Here is a 12,472-nt window from a genome sequence, read left to right as displayed (position 1 = left end):
CTTTACGTTGTTACTTCCACCAAGGAGGTTGTGTTTTGCCCCCCGTACTTTTTTTAGTTTGTTTGTTTGGATTACGCAAAAACTAATGAACTGTTTTCCATGAAACTGCGGATTCGTTCGAAGGGTAATTTTGTTTTTCACTTTCTTTTGCATTGCAAGTTTATTCTTGACATTTTCACCAATATTCACCAATTGTTGAGCCAGTTATTCATGGGTCTTGATGAAAAGTCATACAGGGATCCAGCCTTACTGTATGTGCAGCAGCAGACAGGGGAGTCCTCTGCACAGGCGTCCGGCGGTGACTGCGGTTGTCCCACAGCACAATCTGCCCCGAGTACGTCCCCCCCACCACCAGGTTGGGATGAAACCTGGCGAAGCCCACAGACACCACTGGAGACTGAGGAAGAGAGAGGAAGAGAGAGGGGGAGAGGATGAGTGATCCACTGAATCTTACTGTGGTGTGAGGTTATTTTATTGGAAAGTTTAAGGAAAAAAAACATTTTATCAGGAACTGACAGAAGGAGGAAGATGGTGAGTAGAGGAATAGTTTGCTCAGATAAGACGTCAAGATAAAACAGGAGACGGTGAGAAAAGAGCAAAGAACTACAGTATATGAAGCGAGGACGGTAATGCTAGACGGAGCGTGAGCGAGAACGGGTGATCAAGGCGTCGTGATGGGTGGCAGACATGGGGGGAGATAGACGGAGAGAAGGAGATGATGAGGTTGGCTACGGAGAGGGTCCGCCGAGGAGAGGGGAGAGGGCTGATGCTGGGGCGGAGACCAGACAAAGGGGGGAATTGTAGTCTTCTTTACCGCAGCCGTTTCACATTACAGCATCAAAACCCCAGCAGCCACTGGAGCGCTCACTGTAGCCTCCATCATGACAAGCGCACCCTTGAACTCCCTCCCTCCCCAGTGACCGTGTTTATTGAGTTTTGGTTCCTCTTCGCTGCTTGTCCCATATGGGCTCCTGTGTGCATCGGCTCGCCTCTCCTGACCCAGAGCCACCGGAGCATCAGTGCTGAGGAGTTATGAGAAAAAGTTTCAGCTACGTGCGGCGACAGGAGGGCGAGTGGAGTTGTGCATTGACAAATTTACCCCTCCCTCCATCCATCCATCTGGTAAAGCAGCATATTGAGTTAATTTACAGGCTCGACGGGGCCAAGAGAGCAGTCAACAAGAAGCTCCGAGACACAAATCACAATTAAAGACAGTAAAACTAGAACAACATGCAGGGAGGATTTCGCAAAAAGGATGGTTGCCTGATGCGCTCGTAGATTTCGTTGACAGGTTTAATGTTCCTGAAAACGATATGTCACACATTGTGTTGTTATGACAACAGCTCTGAGACTGCGTCTGGAGACAATCTTGTCATTTATTATCTGAATCCTCCCAATAAATCAGTGCATTAACAAGGCGATGACGACGTGAGATTTATTTCAAATGTTATAAAGCTTAATGACGCTAACAGTTGTAATAGGCTGTTAAATAGACAGTCACGCTACAGTGAACACAAATTTCAGAATTCAATTAGAACTGGTAACACATTTATATTTGATTAATCTCTATGAACAGATTCTACATGTGAACATACAGAATCTGAAGGTGAGGGACAAGATTTGGGCCCAGGAACCTTCTAGTTGGACCGATCAACCGGTGTGGGGAGCAAAAGAGCTGGAACACAATGATCGAATGCATCGGCGAGCAGCTTATATGCAGATAACTGTTAATAGAGATTAGCCCAAATGTGTTGTGGACCTAAAACAACTAGAAAAAGTATTGAGACGTATTCGTCTGATGTGATAACTAGAAACTAGTCAGACTGTTGAAAGTGTACAGCGAACAGAAGATGGAGTCTCCTGTCTGCACTGGCAGCCCCAAATATTGTCCGTTGCCCCCAGAGGCTCATTCTTCTTGAGATGATGCCTGATGGGCTCCTAGATTGATCTTTGATAAACTTAATGACCACTTTAATAACCATTTTCAATTATGACTCAGGAGTAAAAAAAATCAATAATGGTGACCAAATGTAGATCAACATCTCAGATTTTAGCATTAACCTTGCTCTAACTTCATATCTCTACTTAATCCTCATCAACATTCTCCGTCTCAGTTCAGTTAGGATCACTACTTTATTTTGAGAACGTGAAATGTCACAGTAACAGCGGATGGAATACTTGATTTCAGCTTTTATTTCTTTCATCATATTCACAGTGGGTCAGAAGTTTCCATACAATTTGTTGCCAGCTGTGACAGTGAGGATGGTGTTGTTTTCACCTAGTTGGTGTGTGTGTGTGTGTGTGTGTGTGTGTGTGTGTGTGTGTGTGTGTGTGTGTGTGTGTGTGTGTGTGTGTGTGTGTGTGTGTGTGTGTGTGTGTGTGTGTGTGTATGAGAGCCCGTTTGTGTGTCATCAAGGTAAATGTGATGGTTAGCATGAACTGCCACTGAGGTGTTTTTGCCAGGTGTTTGTACGTCTGTCTGTGGACAGATGTTGTCAAAGTGAATGAAGGCCAAGTTTTTAAGATGAGTGTAGCCTGACTCACGAGTAATAAAGTAGTAACAACTACTGAGTACTCCTAGCGCACACCAGTCCTTCCTGCAGCAAAGCTCGTCCACAACACAAATTTCTCCCATGGATGAAACAGAGTTGTGGAGGATCACAATTCAATGTATTTTCTGAGGTCCGGGCAGATTTCTATTGATTTACCTGCGTTGTCAAGCAAAGAGGCCGAGGAAAGACAGTGGAAAGGTTCACCTCTAATAGACTGAAATGATACAAATGATTTACTTGTGAGAGGAACAGAGTTGTTTCTTATTTCAGAAGTTGTTCACTTAAAGGTCAAACCAACTCTTGTGTTGAATTTAACGTCATTAACAACGTCCCTTGATAACCTTTTCAGTCCAGCGTCTCATAATGTCAAAGTTGTTCAGATATATATTACAAACTTCTAAAAGTAAATCAAGAAATCAAGAGACAAACGAACTGTGGAAAGGAGGCATCATCATTTCAAAATAACTGTAACACTCACCATTTGTCATGGCTCTCAGTGGTTAGATATGAAGCTCTGATGGAGACTGAGAGAATCTAAAAATCTACCACAGTAAAACATTTGTCTTATTTTTCATTTCTTTTTTCACTTCTCTCCCTCCCTCCCTCCCTCTCTCTCACTCCATCCCCACCACCACACCATGTGGGAAGCAGCCAACTCCAAACCCCAGTTCATTTTGAAAGGAGACTGGAAAACAAACCAGAGGGAAAGAAAACACTGCACTCTCTCTCTCTCTTTCTTTTTTCCTTTTTTGTGTTTCTCCTGAGGAGTCACGGCTTCCAGACGAACGGAGTCGCTTCAAATGTCAAGACTCAAAATAAACTGAACTCTGGGGGTAAAAATAAAGTCGCTCGTCAGCCACAGGGGAGGCACTCTCCGAAATGTTTATTTACACTGTCAGATAAAAAGGGATCAAGCCTTTTGGGCTTATTAGCATGTGTTAGTGCACAAGATCTGATGGTCTCACCAGGAATTTCTACAATTGTTGGATCTATAGTCGCCTTTTCCGGGGTATTCTATATGGAATATGTATATTAAAGTCACTTTTAAGTGTATTAAAATAATCTATGAAGCTCACACAACTGTAACTGTGTAAAAGGACATAAATATAAACTATCCTGACCTATTGATTTTGGGACTAGTCCAAGAAGTACTGAAAGACAATAAAACTTCACACACTCAAATCCATGTGGTCGACTCTGCAGTGAACCTGATGACTTTGAAAATCTCCGAATTTTGGGACGATCTTTGCCCTCTGTGGTCGTCTGACAGGCTCCTGTCTGAGGTCGGCTCCCCCAGACTCCATCAGTGGGCTAATAAAACCCAAGTCCTGCCCTCCCTGTCATCCAAGTTCACAAAAACCCACATGAACAGAAGTACTAACTAGGTACAGCTCACCGCTGAAACCATTTATCAGTCATCAGAAAGCAGAGACACTAAACCTGGAGGACACTGGACTCAGGAAAGCAGACAAAGAATAATAAATTAAACATCCCGTCACACACACACACTTACACACTTATGACAGGCAGTTTGTGTTTCTCTGTTGGGTTAAGTTAAGTCTGTGAATCTGATTTTTCCAAACAGACAAAATAGATGTAGCCAGGAGCCGGCACGTGAAAAGTTATTTCGAAAGAGCATTTTATCACCAATGCTGATCAGTAAAGGCTGATCTGTTTGCCTGAAGTGATAGTAACCATGAGACTATTTCTTTTTTTGAGTTTTAAATATCACAGACTGTTATCTTTAAACTCACAACAGAAACCTGTATCTATCATGGCTCTACTTTTACCATTAACACCATCAAAGATTTATAGGAAACATACAAATCCACAAGCATATAAACACAAAAACAGAAAACATCCCGACCGTCTTGATTTCTTCCACCGGTTCTCACCCTAAACATCCCACATGAGAAATAAGCTGAATCAAGAGACCCCTCTATTTGCTCCATATGTTAGTTTAACCCCTGATCTTATCACTGTGCATCTTTAAATCCTGACTAAACTCTGAGTCGCGTTTTTTAAGAAACCACAGTTTACGCCATCATTCCCTCATGTACTGTCAGGCTTAGTGAGAGAGCTACTGAAAATTAGCCCAACTTTGTCCCGACCGTGCAGTTGGAGGCGCCTGCCAGCCACGACTTGGACTCAGAATAAAAGCCATTCTCTCTAAATGCTTCTAATCACATGTCAAATCTGCACATATGCTTTGGAGTTAGACCTCTTAAATCCACTGTATGTCATTAGGCGCTGAAATATAATCAATTTGTCCCGCACTATGAGGAAGTTTATGAGTTAAGCTCTGGGGGAACTGTTTGACGGGTTCTCAGTTTAGATGTCATGTAGGAAATTATGGACTGAATTTAGAGCTGAATTATAGGAAGCCGGGTTATGTTCATGTCTTTCCCTCGACTTTTTATTCATTCATGCATGAGGCACTGCCATCATTGCCCCAAATACAGGCAATTTCAGAGAGCAAACACAATGGTATAAACCATTGTGTTTGTAAGGGATATCAATTACAATTGAGTGAATAGTTTGAATAAACTAACAGCTCTTTTACAATGGAAATTAGCAGGTATATGCAGTTTTTTTACTCCTGGGTAAACCCTCTAAATAAAGACGATTGACTCCGTTCCCATTGTCAGTAGAAGAGTCGGCCTTTGTTTTGTTTCCCAGTGCGCCATGTTGGACCTCATGAACGTGCCAGAAACGAAGAAGCTCTTCATCTCGCTTTGCCTGTGTTGCATTTTGAATGATTCAAAGAAAAAACAAAAATCAATAAGGACGTACACAAAACGCAACATGGTGTAGAAAAAGTGCAGCGTACAGACTGCCAAAATAAAGAAGAAATAAGAGTGTTAAATTAATGAATGAAGGAATGATGGATTGACAGAAGGACAGAAGGATGGATGGATGGATGGACAGATGGGCAGAAGGATGGAAGGATGGATGGATGGAAGGATGGATGGATGGATGGATGGATGGAAGGATGGATGGATGGATGGATGGATGGATGGATGGATGGATGGATGGATGGAAGGATGGAAGGATGGATGGATGGAAGGAAGGATGGAAGGATGGAAGGATGGATGGATGGATGGACTTCCTAGCCAAGAGTTACGTGACTGTATAGTAAATGTGTAACAGCCTGAACAGCTGACAGGCCAGTGGACACTCCACTGGTTCATGGAGCTGGTACAACACAAATGTTTTGGACAGAGCTACGTAGCTGGTTGTTAGCTGTAGAGCAGCAGACACAGGAGTGGCACAGATCTTCTCATGTAACTCTGTATATATGAGCGTCTTACAATAGTCTACTTCCCATAATGTGGAACTTTTCCCTTAAATCAGATGCAGCCACATACGCACCTCCCTCTCCCCTGCAGCTCCTCTTCATTTCACATTCATAAGCCTGGACATACCAGTCATACACGCACCACATCTGTCTAAATAACACCTCAACAACTCTCCTGTCGGCGCTACTCCCGCTATGATTGCATCTCCATATCGGGGCTGACACACCACTGAGCCCGACTTTTCATTTCCAAAAACGCAGAGTGGTTCTGTGCATGGTTCTCATCTCACATGCAGCGCGGGTCAGACACCTGCCAAGTCATCTCCTGCCAGCCCAGACGAAGAGGATGTGGAGGTGATGGGGGGTTTGACGGCTCCCGGAAGAAAACGCGGCGGCGACAGTCACTTTGGTATATGTGGCCCGAGATGAATTGTGAAAGTTTTCAGGGGAGACACTTTCGCAGTCAGAACAGTGGGTTTCATTTCTTTCCTTGGGCAAGGTCTGCTGCTGCTGCTGTGTGTGTGTGTGTGTGGGAGAAACTCACCCACACAAGGTATCATCTACCATATCTCACACAGGCTCACAAGGCTAAGTGCTTCTGGCAGCCCTTATTATATTAATGGGAAGTGTTCTGTAGAGGATAATACACACATGGTAGGCAGTGATGAAAGATGGCACCCAGCGAGGGATTAGGGAGATTTGAAGGAATGACAGAGTCGAAGAGAGAGGGGAACACTCCCTCCTTTGTTGCCTCCTCCTCTCTGTCTCTCGTTCTTTTCCTCGGGCACCAAACTGTTGCTCGAGTCGACTCGGGAAGGTAGAGACGGAGGAGGAGTGCTGTGGTGAGAAGAAAAAGGGGGGGAGGCGAGGGAGGTGGGGGGGCTGATAGGGCACAACTGACAGTATATCGTCCCAAAGTAGATCCATGCTCCATCCCGTCTTCCCCCCACTTCGCTCTCACCGCACACATGTGTTTTCCACTCTCGCCTTATCAGGACCAGATGGATCCCACTGTCTTTCTCTTGCATCCCTTCTCCCTCCTCGGCCCACCCCACCCCCCACCCCGGCAACCACCTTTCTCCTCCCTCTCTCCCCCCGGCTTTGCTCGTTTATGACACCCCACAGATTTTGTCACTCTGCGGTTTCTGGCAAGGAGAGAGAAATACCAAGCCCAGTCTCCATTTCACCGAGCAAAGAATGAGGGTTTGCCGGAGTGAAAGCACGAGGAGGAGGAGGTTCTCGGAGCACAAACAGGCCTTTCTCCCTCTCTCGCTCTCTCCCTCTCTCCCTTCTGCAGCTCCTCTCCCTTTACTTTCCATATCTTGTTTGTTTGCTCGGCTCATATTTTCACTTTTGCTGGTTTGCGGCTTTAATGTTGGATTCATTTTTATAAATATAATGCTTGTTCAACTCAACCACCCAGATCTCTGTTCAATTCTTCTCTGATACAAATTCTGTTTCAGTAACTTTTTTGAAAACAGTCTAAAGTTCTCCATAGTGAATATTTCAAGAGCAAATTTAGTTTGTAATTTATGTCTCTCGGGAAGTTTTTCAAAGCTCTTCTCACTAACAACCCCATGATGTACAGACACTTGTAACTATGGCAGCCTGGGAGGAACTGTGAAATCCTGTTTGTGTTTCTCTATTTCATTACATGGCAATTTACACATAAAGTGACGTCAATCAGCAAAGTCAAAGTTGGACAAATGAATCCAGTTCATGACAAAATTCAACACTCTGCGGCCTCTATCTTACGCAAGGTGCAAAGTCGCTCAACGCTCAACACAAGAGTCTTTGCTAGTCTCTGAAATACACAGTTGTCATTGTCCCATCCGGCAGCCACATGGTTAAATACGAAGGCACTCTGAGTACCCATGGGCGTGTGGGTCTTGAGAGAGTTGTGGTCAGGCGCATGTTGTTGGCACATCGCTATGTTGAGGCAGCAGAAAGCTGCAGCACGACTGACAAATATAAACCTGGTCTGAAGTCAGTGACGCAGGATTTCACTGTTATTTTAAGGACACATTAACAAGATAGAAATATGTGCCTGCACATTGCTGGTGTGCAAAATGTGCACAACCGTGTGTGTTTGGAATCCTATGGTTGCTTGAGATGGTTTGCTTGTGCACTTTCACTTTGCACATGAGCAGAAGTGTTTCCTCTGCAGAGAAGCTTATTTCTACCTGGCTAATCTGCCAATAACAGCAATCCACCAATGTGCAACCACACCTGGCTTTTAAAGGAATGGGGGATGACACTCTAGTTTATTGCATTTTATGATAAAACACCAATGAATAATCAGGAGAATGACAAACCTTTTGAAACATTGCACCTGACAATGAAACCTTGTAGGCAAAATGCACTTGCTCCATGACTTTGAGACCATGTACTTACAGGATTGTAGAAATAGAGCCCTGAATGTTCCTCACCAGTAGCTACATCTGTGTCATATGCCACAAATCAAATACAGTCTTACAGTCTTAACCATCTGCTCAGTGAGCACTTGGAGGATTTCTCTGCTAAGCTTTTGGACACAATGCTGCTTCACATGGGTTCCATCTCGGATAAAGCTTGTAAATAATGCAACTGCTTCTCGTTCATACTCTCTCTCTCTCTGTCTGTTCTCTCCCACTCACTCCCTCTCCTCCCTGGCTGCTCCGCTTCTCTTACTCAACCTTTCTGAAAGTGCCAAAGGCCTTTGGAGCGACGCTCGGCAGCGAGATATTAATACAAATATGACTGAGTCCAATGGGATATGACAGTAGCGGCGGGGGTTGCTGCAGAGAGGCGTGTGGTTTGGGGGTTTCAGCAGAGGTTTTAAGTCAAACAGGCCCTTTAATGTGGTCGGACTTTGCCCACTTGAGAGGCTGGTGTGAAGTTACAAGATTGGACCCAACTGGGACGGGGCGATGATGGGTTCAACTGCCGGGACGGCCGTGATGTGGGGAAGGCACAGCAGCAGTAGCCCCTTTACTGAAGTACAAACCCAACCCACTCAGTGATGGATCACACACTTCCTCCACTACATTACAGATCAATGGCTCCTGAAGTGAGGGTCATGAAACTGCCTCCAACCCTTAAGGGGATTGTAAATTCTGTCTTCATACACTGGATACTGTTTAATATCAGACACAGTTTATTCATTAGGGCCCCGATATCTCATTGTATTTCTCTGGTTCATTTCATGGCATAAACCAGCAAATAATAAAACATCCTCAAAAGATATGTTATAACTTGATGAAATAAGTTTTACTGTAGGTAAAACTGGATAAATGCAAACCACTGTTAGATAACCATTTAAAGTACACTTAATATTTTGTGTCATGCAGAATTATGGAGTTAAATTAGAAATTGGATAAAGAAGATAGAGAAGTGTAAAGTAAAAATAAATAAGAGCTAAATAGAAAGGAAAGACAAAAATGAATACCTAGCTGTGAACTTTCTGTTTATTTTCTGTTTATTTCATATGGAAATTAGATTTGTCAAGCGGTGTCTCCCTGATTATTGCATTAGAATGCAATGTTACAACACAACGGCAGAATGCCAAAAATATTTGAGCACAATTCCCAGACTGCATTTGCCTAAAGTGACTCTGACATTCCTCCAAAAAATCAAACCAATGCCAGTTTTTAAATGATTTACTTTCCACCACCATGTCAAGAACGACGCTTCGGGAAAGTGAAAAGCTACTAATTGTTCTTTAAGAAATAATTTTCTAGTGCCTAGTGGAAACACACAACAATTCTCTAATCTCTAAGTATCTAATCTGCATTATTCTGTGTCAAAATACAAATTCAGAAATTGCTCTAACAAATAAAACTACACTGAAAATAACTAAGATCGTCTCATCCCGACAAGAACAATGTCTCCTGTTTGACCAAGACCATTAAAACCCTGGTGAAGTTAAGGAACAATGACAGTTGCTGAGCCCATTCAGCCAACAACACACCAACACCCAGTCAAGAAAATACTGAAGCTTGACCTCACCAAAACCCCGTCTGTAACATGAAGCCTCCTACAAGCCATAGCCTTATACAATCAAGCCCCCGCTGAACCAGACCTCAACCACAAACCCCAACCCTCCAATACCGGCCCAGCACTATCATTCTTCTGTATCTGTACTCCCTTTCTCTTTCAAACACACACACCACAGTCTTTACTCATGTGCACAATACACACACAAACACGTGCACACACTCATGCAGTGGTCAACCCATGTACCTATCTAGCCACCAGATGAAAGCTGCTTCTGTGGGCAAGTCTGGATAAACTAAGAAGGTCTCCTGGGGCCTACCGACCCAACCCATGAAAACGTTTGTATGCGTGTACCCATAGACTGTATATGAAACCTGTCAGTTTCTATAGAAATAGTATACAACTATAATATAGTTCATGGTCTCAATCGCGAGGTTGAAGTCTTCTCCAATACAGCATGATGTTAATTTTGTAAATTACTGCCCTCTTTAGAGTCAAATAGACCAGTGGTTCCCAAACTAGGGGTTGGGACCACCTGAGGGGTCGCGAGACACAGAAAGGGGGTCACATGATGATTTCCAGAAATCAAACACAATGTATAAGCAATTCAAAATAGCATATTTTAACCGTAATCTGTCAGGAAACACTGCAACAAGTGATTATTTTGTGTAATGGGGGTTGTAAGTCTCTAACATGGATATTTTTGGGGTCATGGGCTGAAAAGTTTGTGAACCTCTGAAAAAGACGATAAAGCTTGTGCTAGTGCTGTCCAATGGGTGCAAGTCGCAGGTGTAGGTCGAGTGTCAGTCAGGCCCACCCACCGCTCCTCCAAATATGGTTACTACTGGTTTCAAAAAAACAAAACGGTGCTGGACAAAAAATGCCAAACTCAGCTTTAAAATGTCAGTTAACAAACCAGTGGGTTTCACGGTGGCGGATGCAACTTGCATGTACTGCATATTTACAGCAAGTGTAGATAAGGATGGGAGGTGGTGGGTGAAAATAAAAATAGACAGTAGAGGAAGAGGCCCCCCAGCGTCCCCCAAAACTTTAAAAGTTAGAACATGCTCGCACATTAAGAGCCATTTGATCTGCGGCTAACTAGAGAGCCGCAACTCTGTTTGCAAAGGAAAGTCCTCTCTCCTCTCATCTAACCACTCCTACGTTCCTTTCATCCAAGTCCAGCAGCGACAGGAGGAGGCGGGGCTGATGCCCAATGACATGCAACCTCCTCTTTCTCTTTTCACATCTCATTATCTTATCCACATCTTATCCTCGTCTGTTTACCCCTTGTCTTTTCGCAGCCGGCTCTCAACGTCTTTTCTTTTTTATGTTCCTGTTTTTCTGTCGTTTACTTCTCTTTCTCCCTTCGTGAAAAGACCGTGGCACATTCCTAGGCCGCACTAACTCGCTGACTAACATGTTTGGGTGGGAAAGCGGAGCACTTGAGTGTTTCTGTTTTCTTTCAGTCTTTCTTCTTTCGTTTCTCCATCTGATATCAATTCATCCGACGCACAACCTTCCAGTAAACACTCACTTGGAACAAAATCCACTGTGTTCGTATAGAGGTGGTTTGTGTGTGTCAGGACTTCAAAACAAACTACAACGACAATGCGCCATTCTGTTACAAAATGAAATTTCATCCATCATCCTCTCATCAGTGTATGTGCACTAACACTTGTATACATTTGAAGCCCCACTTTATTGATGAGCATTTTATCAGCTGCTTTAACACTGACAGTTCACATATCAGCATGCTCAGAAACTGTTAATAAAGTCAGATTTTACTGCACAGATTCTGTCAGACAACCACATGGAAAAACTACTGAATCCTTCAGCTACAAGATGCATGGCTGTAATATATACCCGAGACCACATGGATTTCAGCAGCAGCATAAATTATGGTGCAGTGAAAGAATGGAGGCCTTTAAAAATCCATTATGGAGCTGTATTTGTATGGCGAGCTTTAGATCGAAATATTTGCACGCAGCGTGTGGTCTGCAGGAATATGTGGTTCTCTGTGCATTTAAGAAAAAAAGAGAAGAAATCTACTTCCTCTGTGTGAACGAAGCTTGAATGTGCGAGTATGTGGGTGAATGTCTGACGCCGCTACGGTGATCAAATTGCTTGTGACATTTATACGACTACAGGTGTATTTTCATATCTATGGTGGTTTGCATGAAGTTCACTTTTTTGGGAAGCAGCACTTCTGACATTAGATGCAGCATCAATGTGGGTGGGCTCACACACACACACACACACACACACACATGTGGCAGCCTCGGATTAGGAAGCGGTAGGCCACATCATTTTACTACCAAGACGTCTCTATAGGGCCTCGCCTGTCTCCTGGGAGCGGTGGAGCCCTCACACCCAGTCCTTCAATCCTCTCTCTCCCCCTCTCTCCCTCCTTCCTTCTGCCGTTTTCGAAGTGTCACTTACTATTTGCGTCACACTTGTCAATGAGTTTGTTTCCCACCAAAACCTCAGTTTCTTCCATTACAACTGGTCTCCAGAGGCAGTGATCAGAAATAATCCAATCTAGGAAGGTCAAATGAATGCATGTGGAGGATTTCCGCTTTTTTCGTGCATTATTTTCACTCACAAAGGTTCTGCCATTATAGAGCAGAAAAGAGAAGGAGAGCTG

The 12,472-nt window shown here is 43.7% G+C and overlaps 1 protein-coding gene across 10 annotated transcripts in view; it reads right to left on the bottom strand.

The window, feature by feature from the left end:
• The window catches only part of LOC117770897 (cytoplasmic dynein 1 intermediate chain 1), a 57,757-nt gene that overhangs the window by 16,808 nt on the left and 28,477 nt on the right, over positions 1-12,472 (bottom strand). For all 10 annotated transcript variants that reach the window (XM_034600732.1, XM_034600734.1, XM_034600726.1 and 7 more), the window contains exon 12: positions 251-397. In XM_034600732.1, coding sequence (XP_034456623.1) covers positions 251-397 — 147 coding nt within the window. The remainder of the gene's footprint in view (positions 1-250; positions 398-12,472) is intronic.

Source organism: Hippoglossus hippoglossus, chromosome 11 (genome assembly GCF_009819705.1).
Source record: "Hippoglossus hippoglossus isolate fHipHip1 chromosome 11, fHipHip1.pri, whole genome shotgun sequence".
NCBI classification, from domain to species: Eukaryota; Metazoa; Chordata; class Actinopteri; order Pleuronectiformes; family Pleuronectidae; genus Hippoglossus; species Hippoglossus hippoglossus.
The sequence above is the reverse complement of the archived record's forward strand: the minus strand, read 5'-3'. Positions and strand labels throughout refer to the sequence as shown.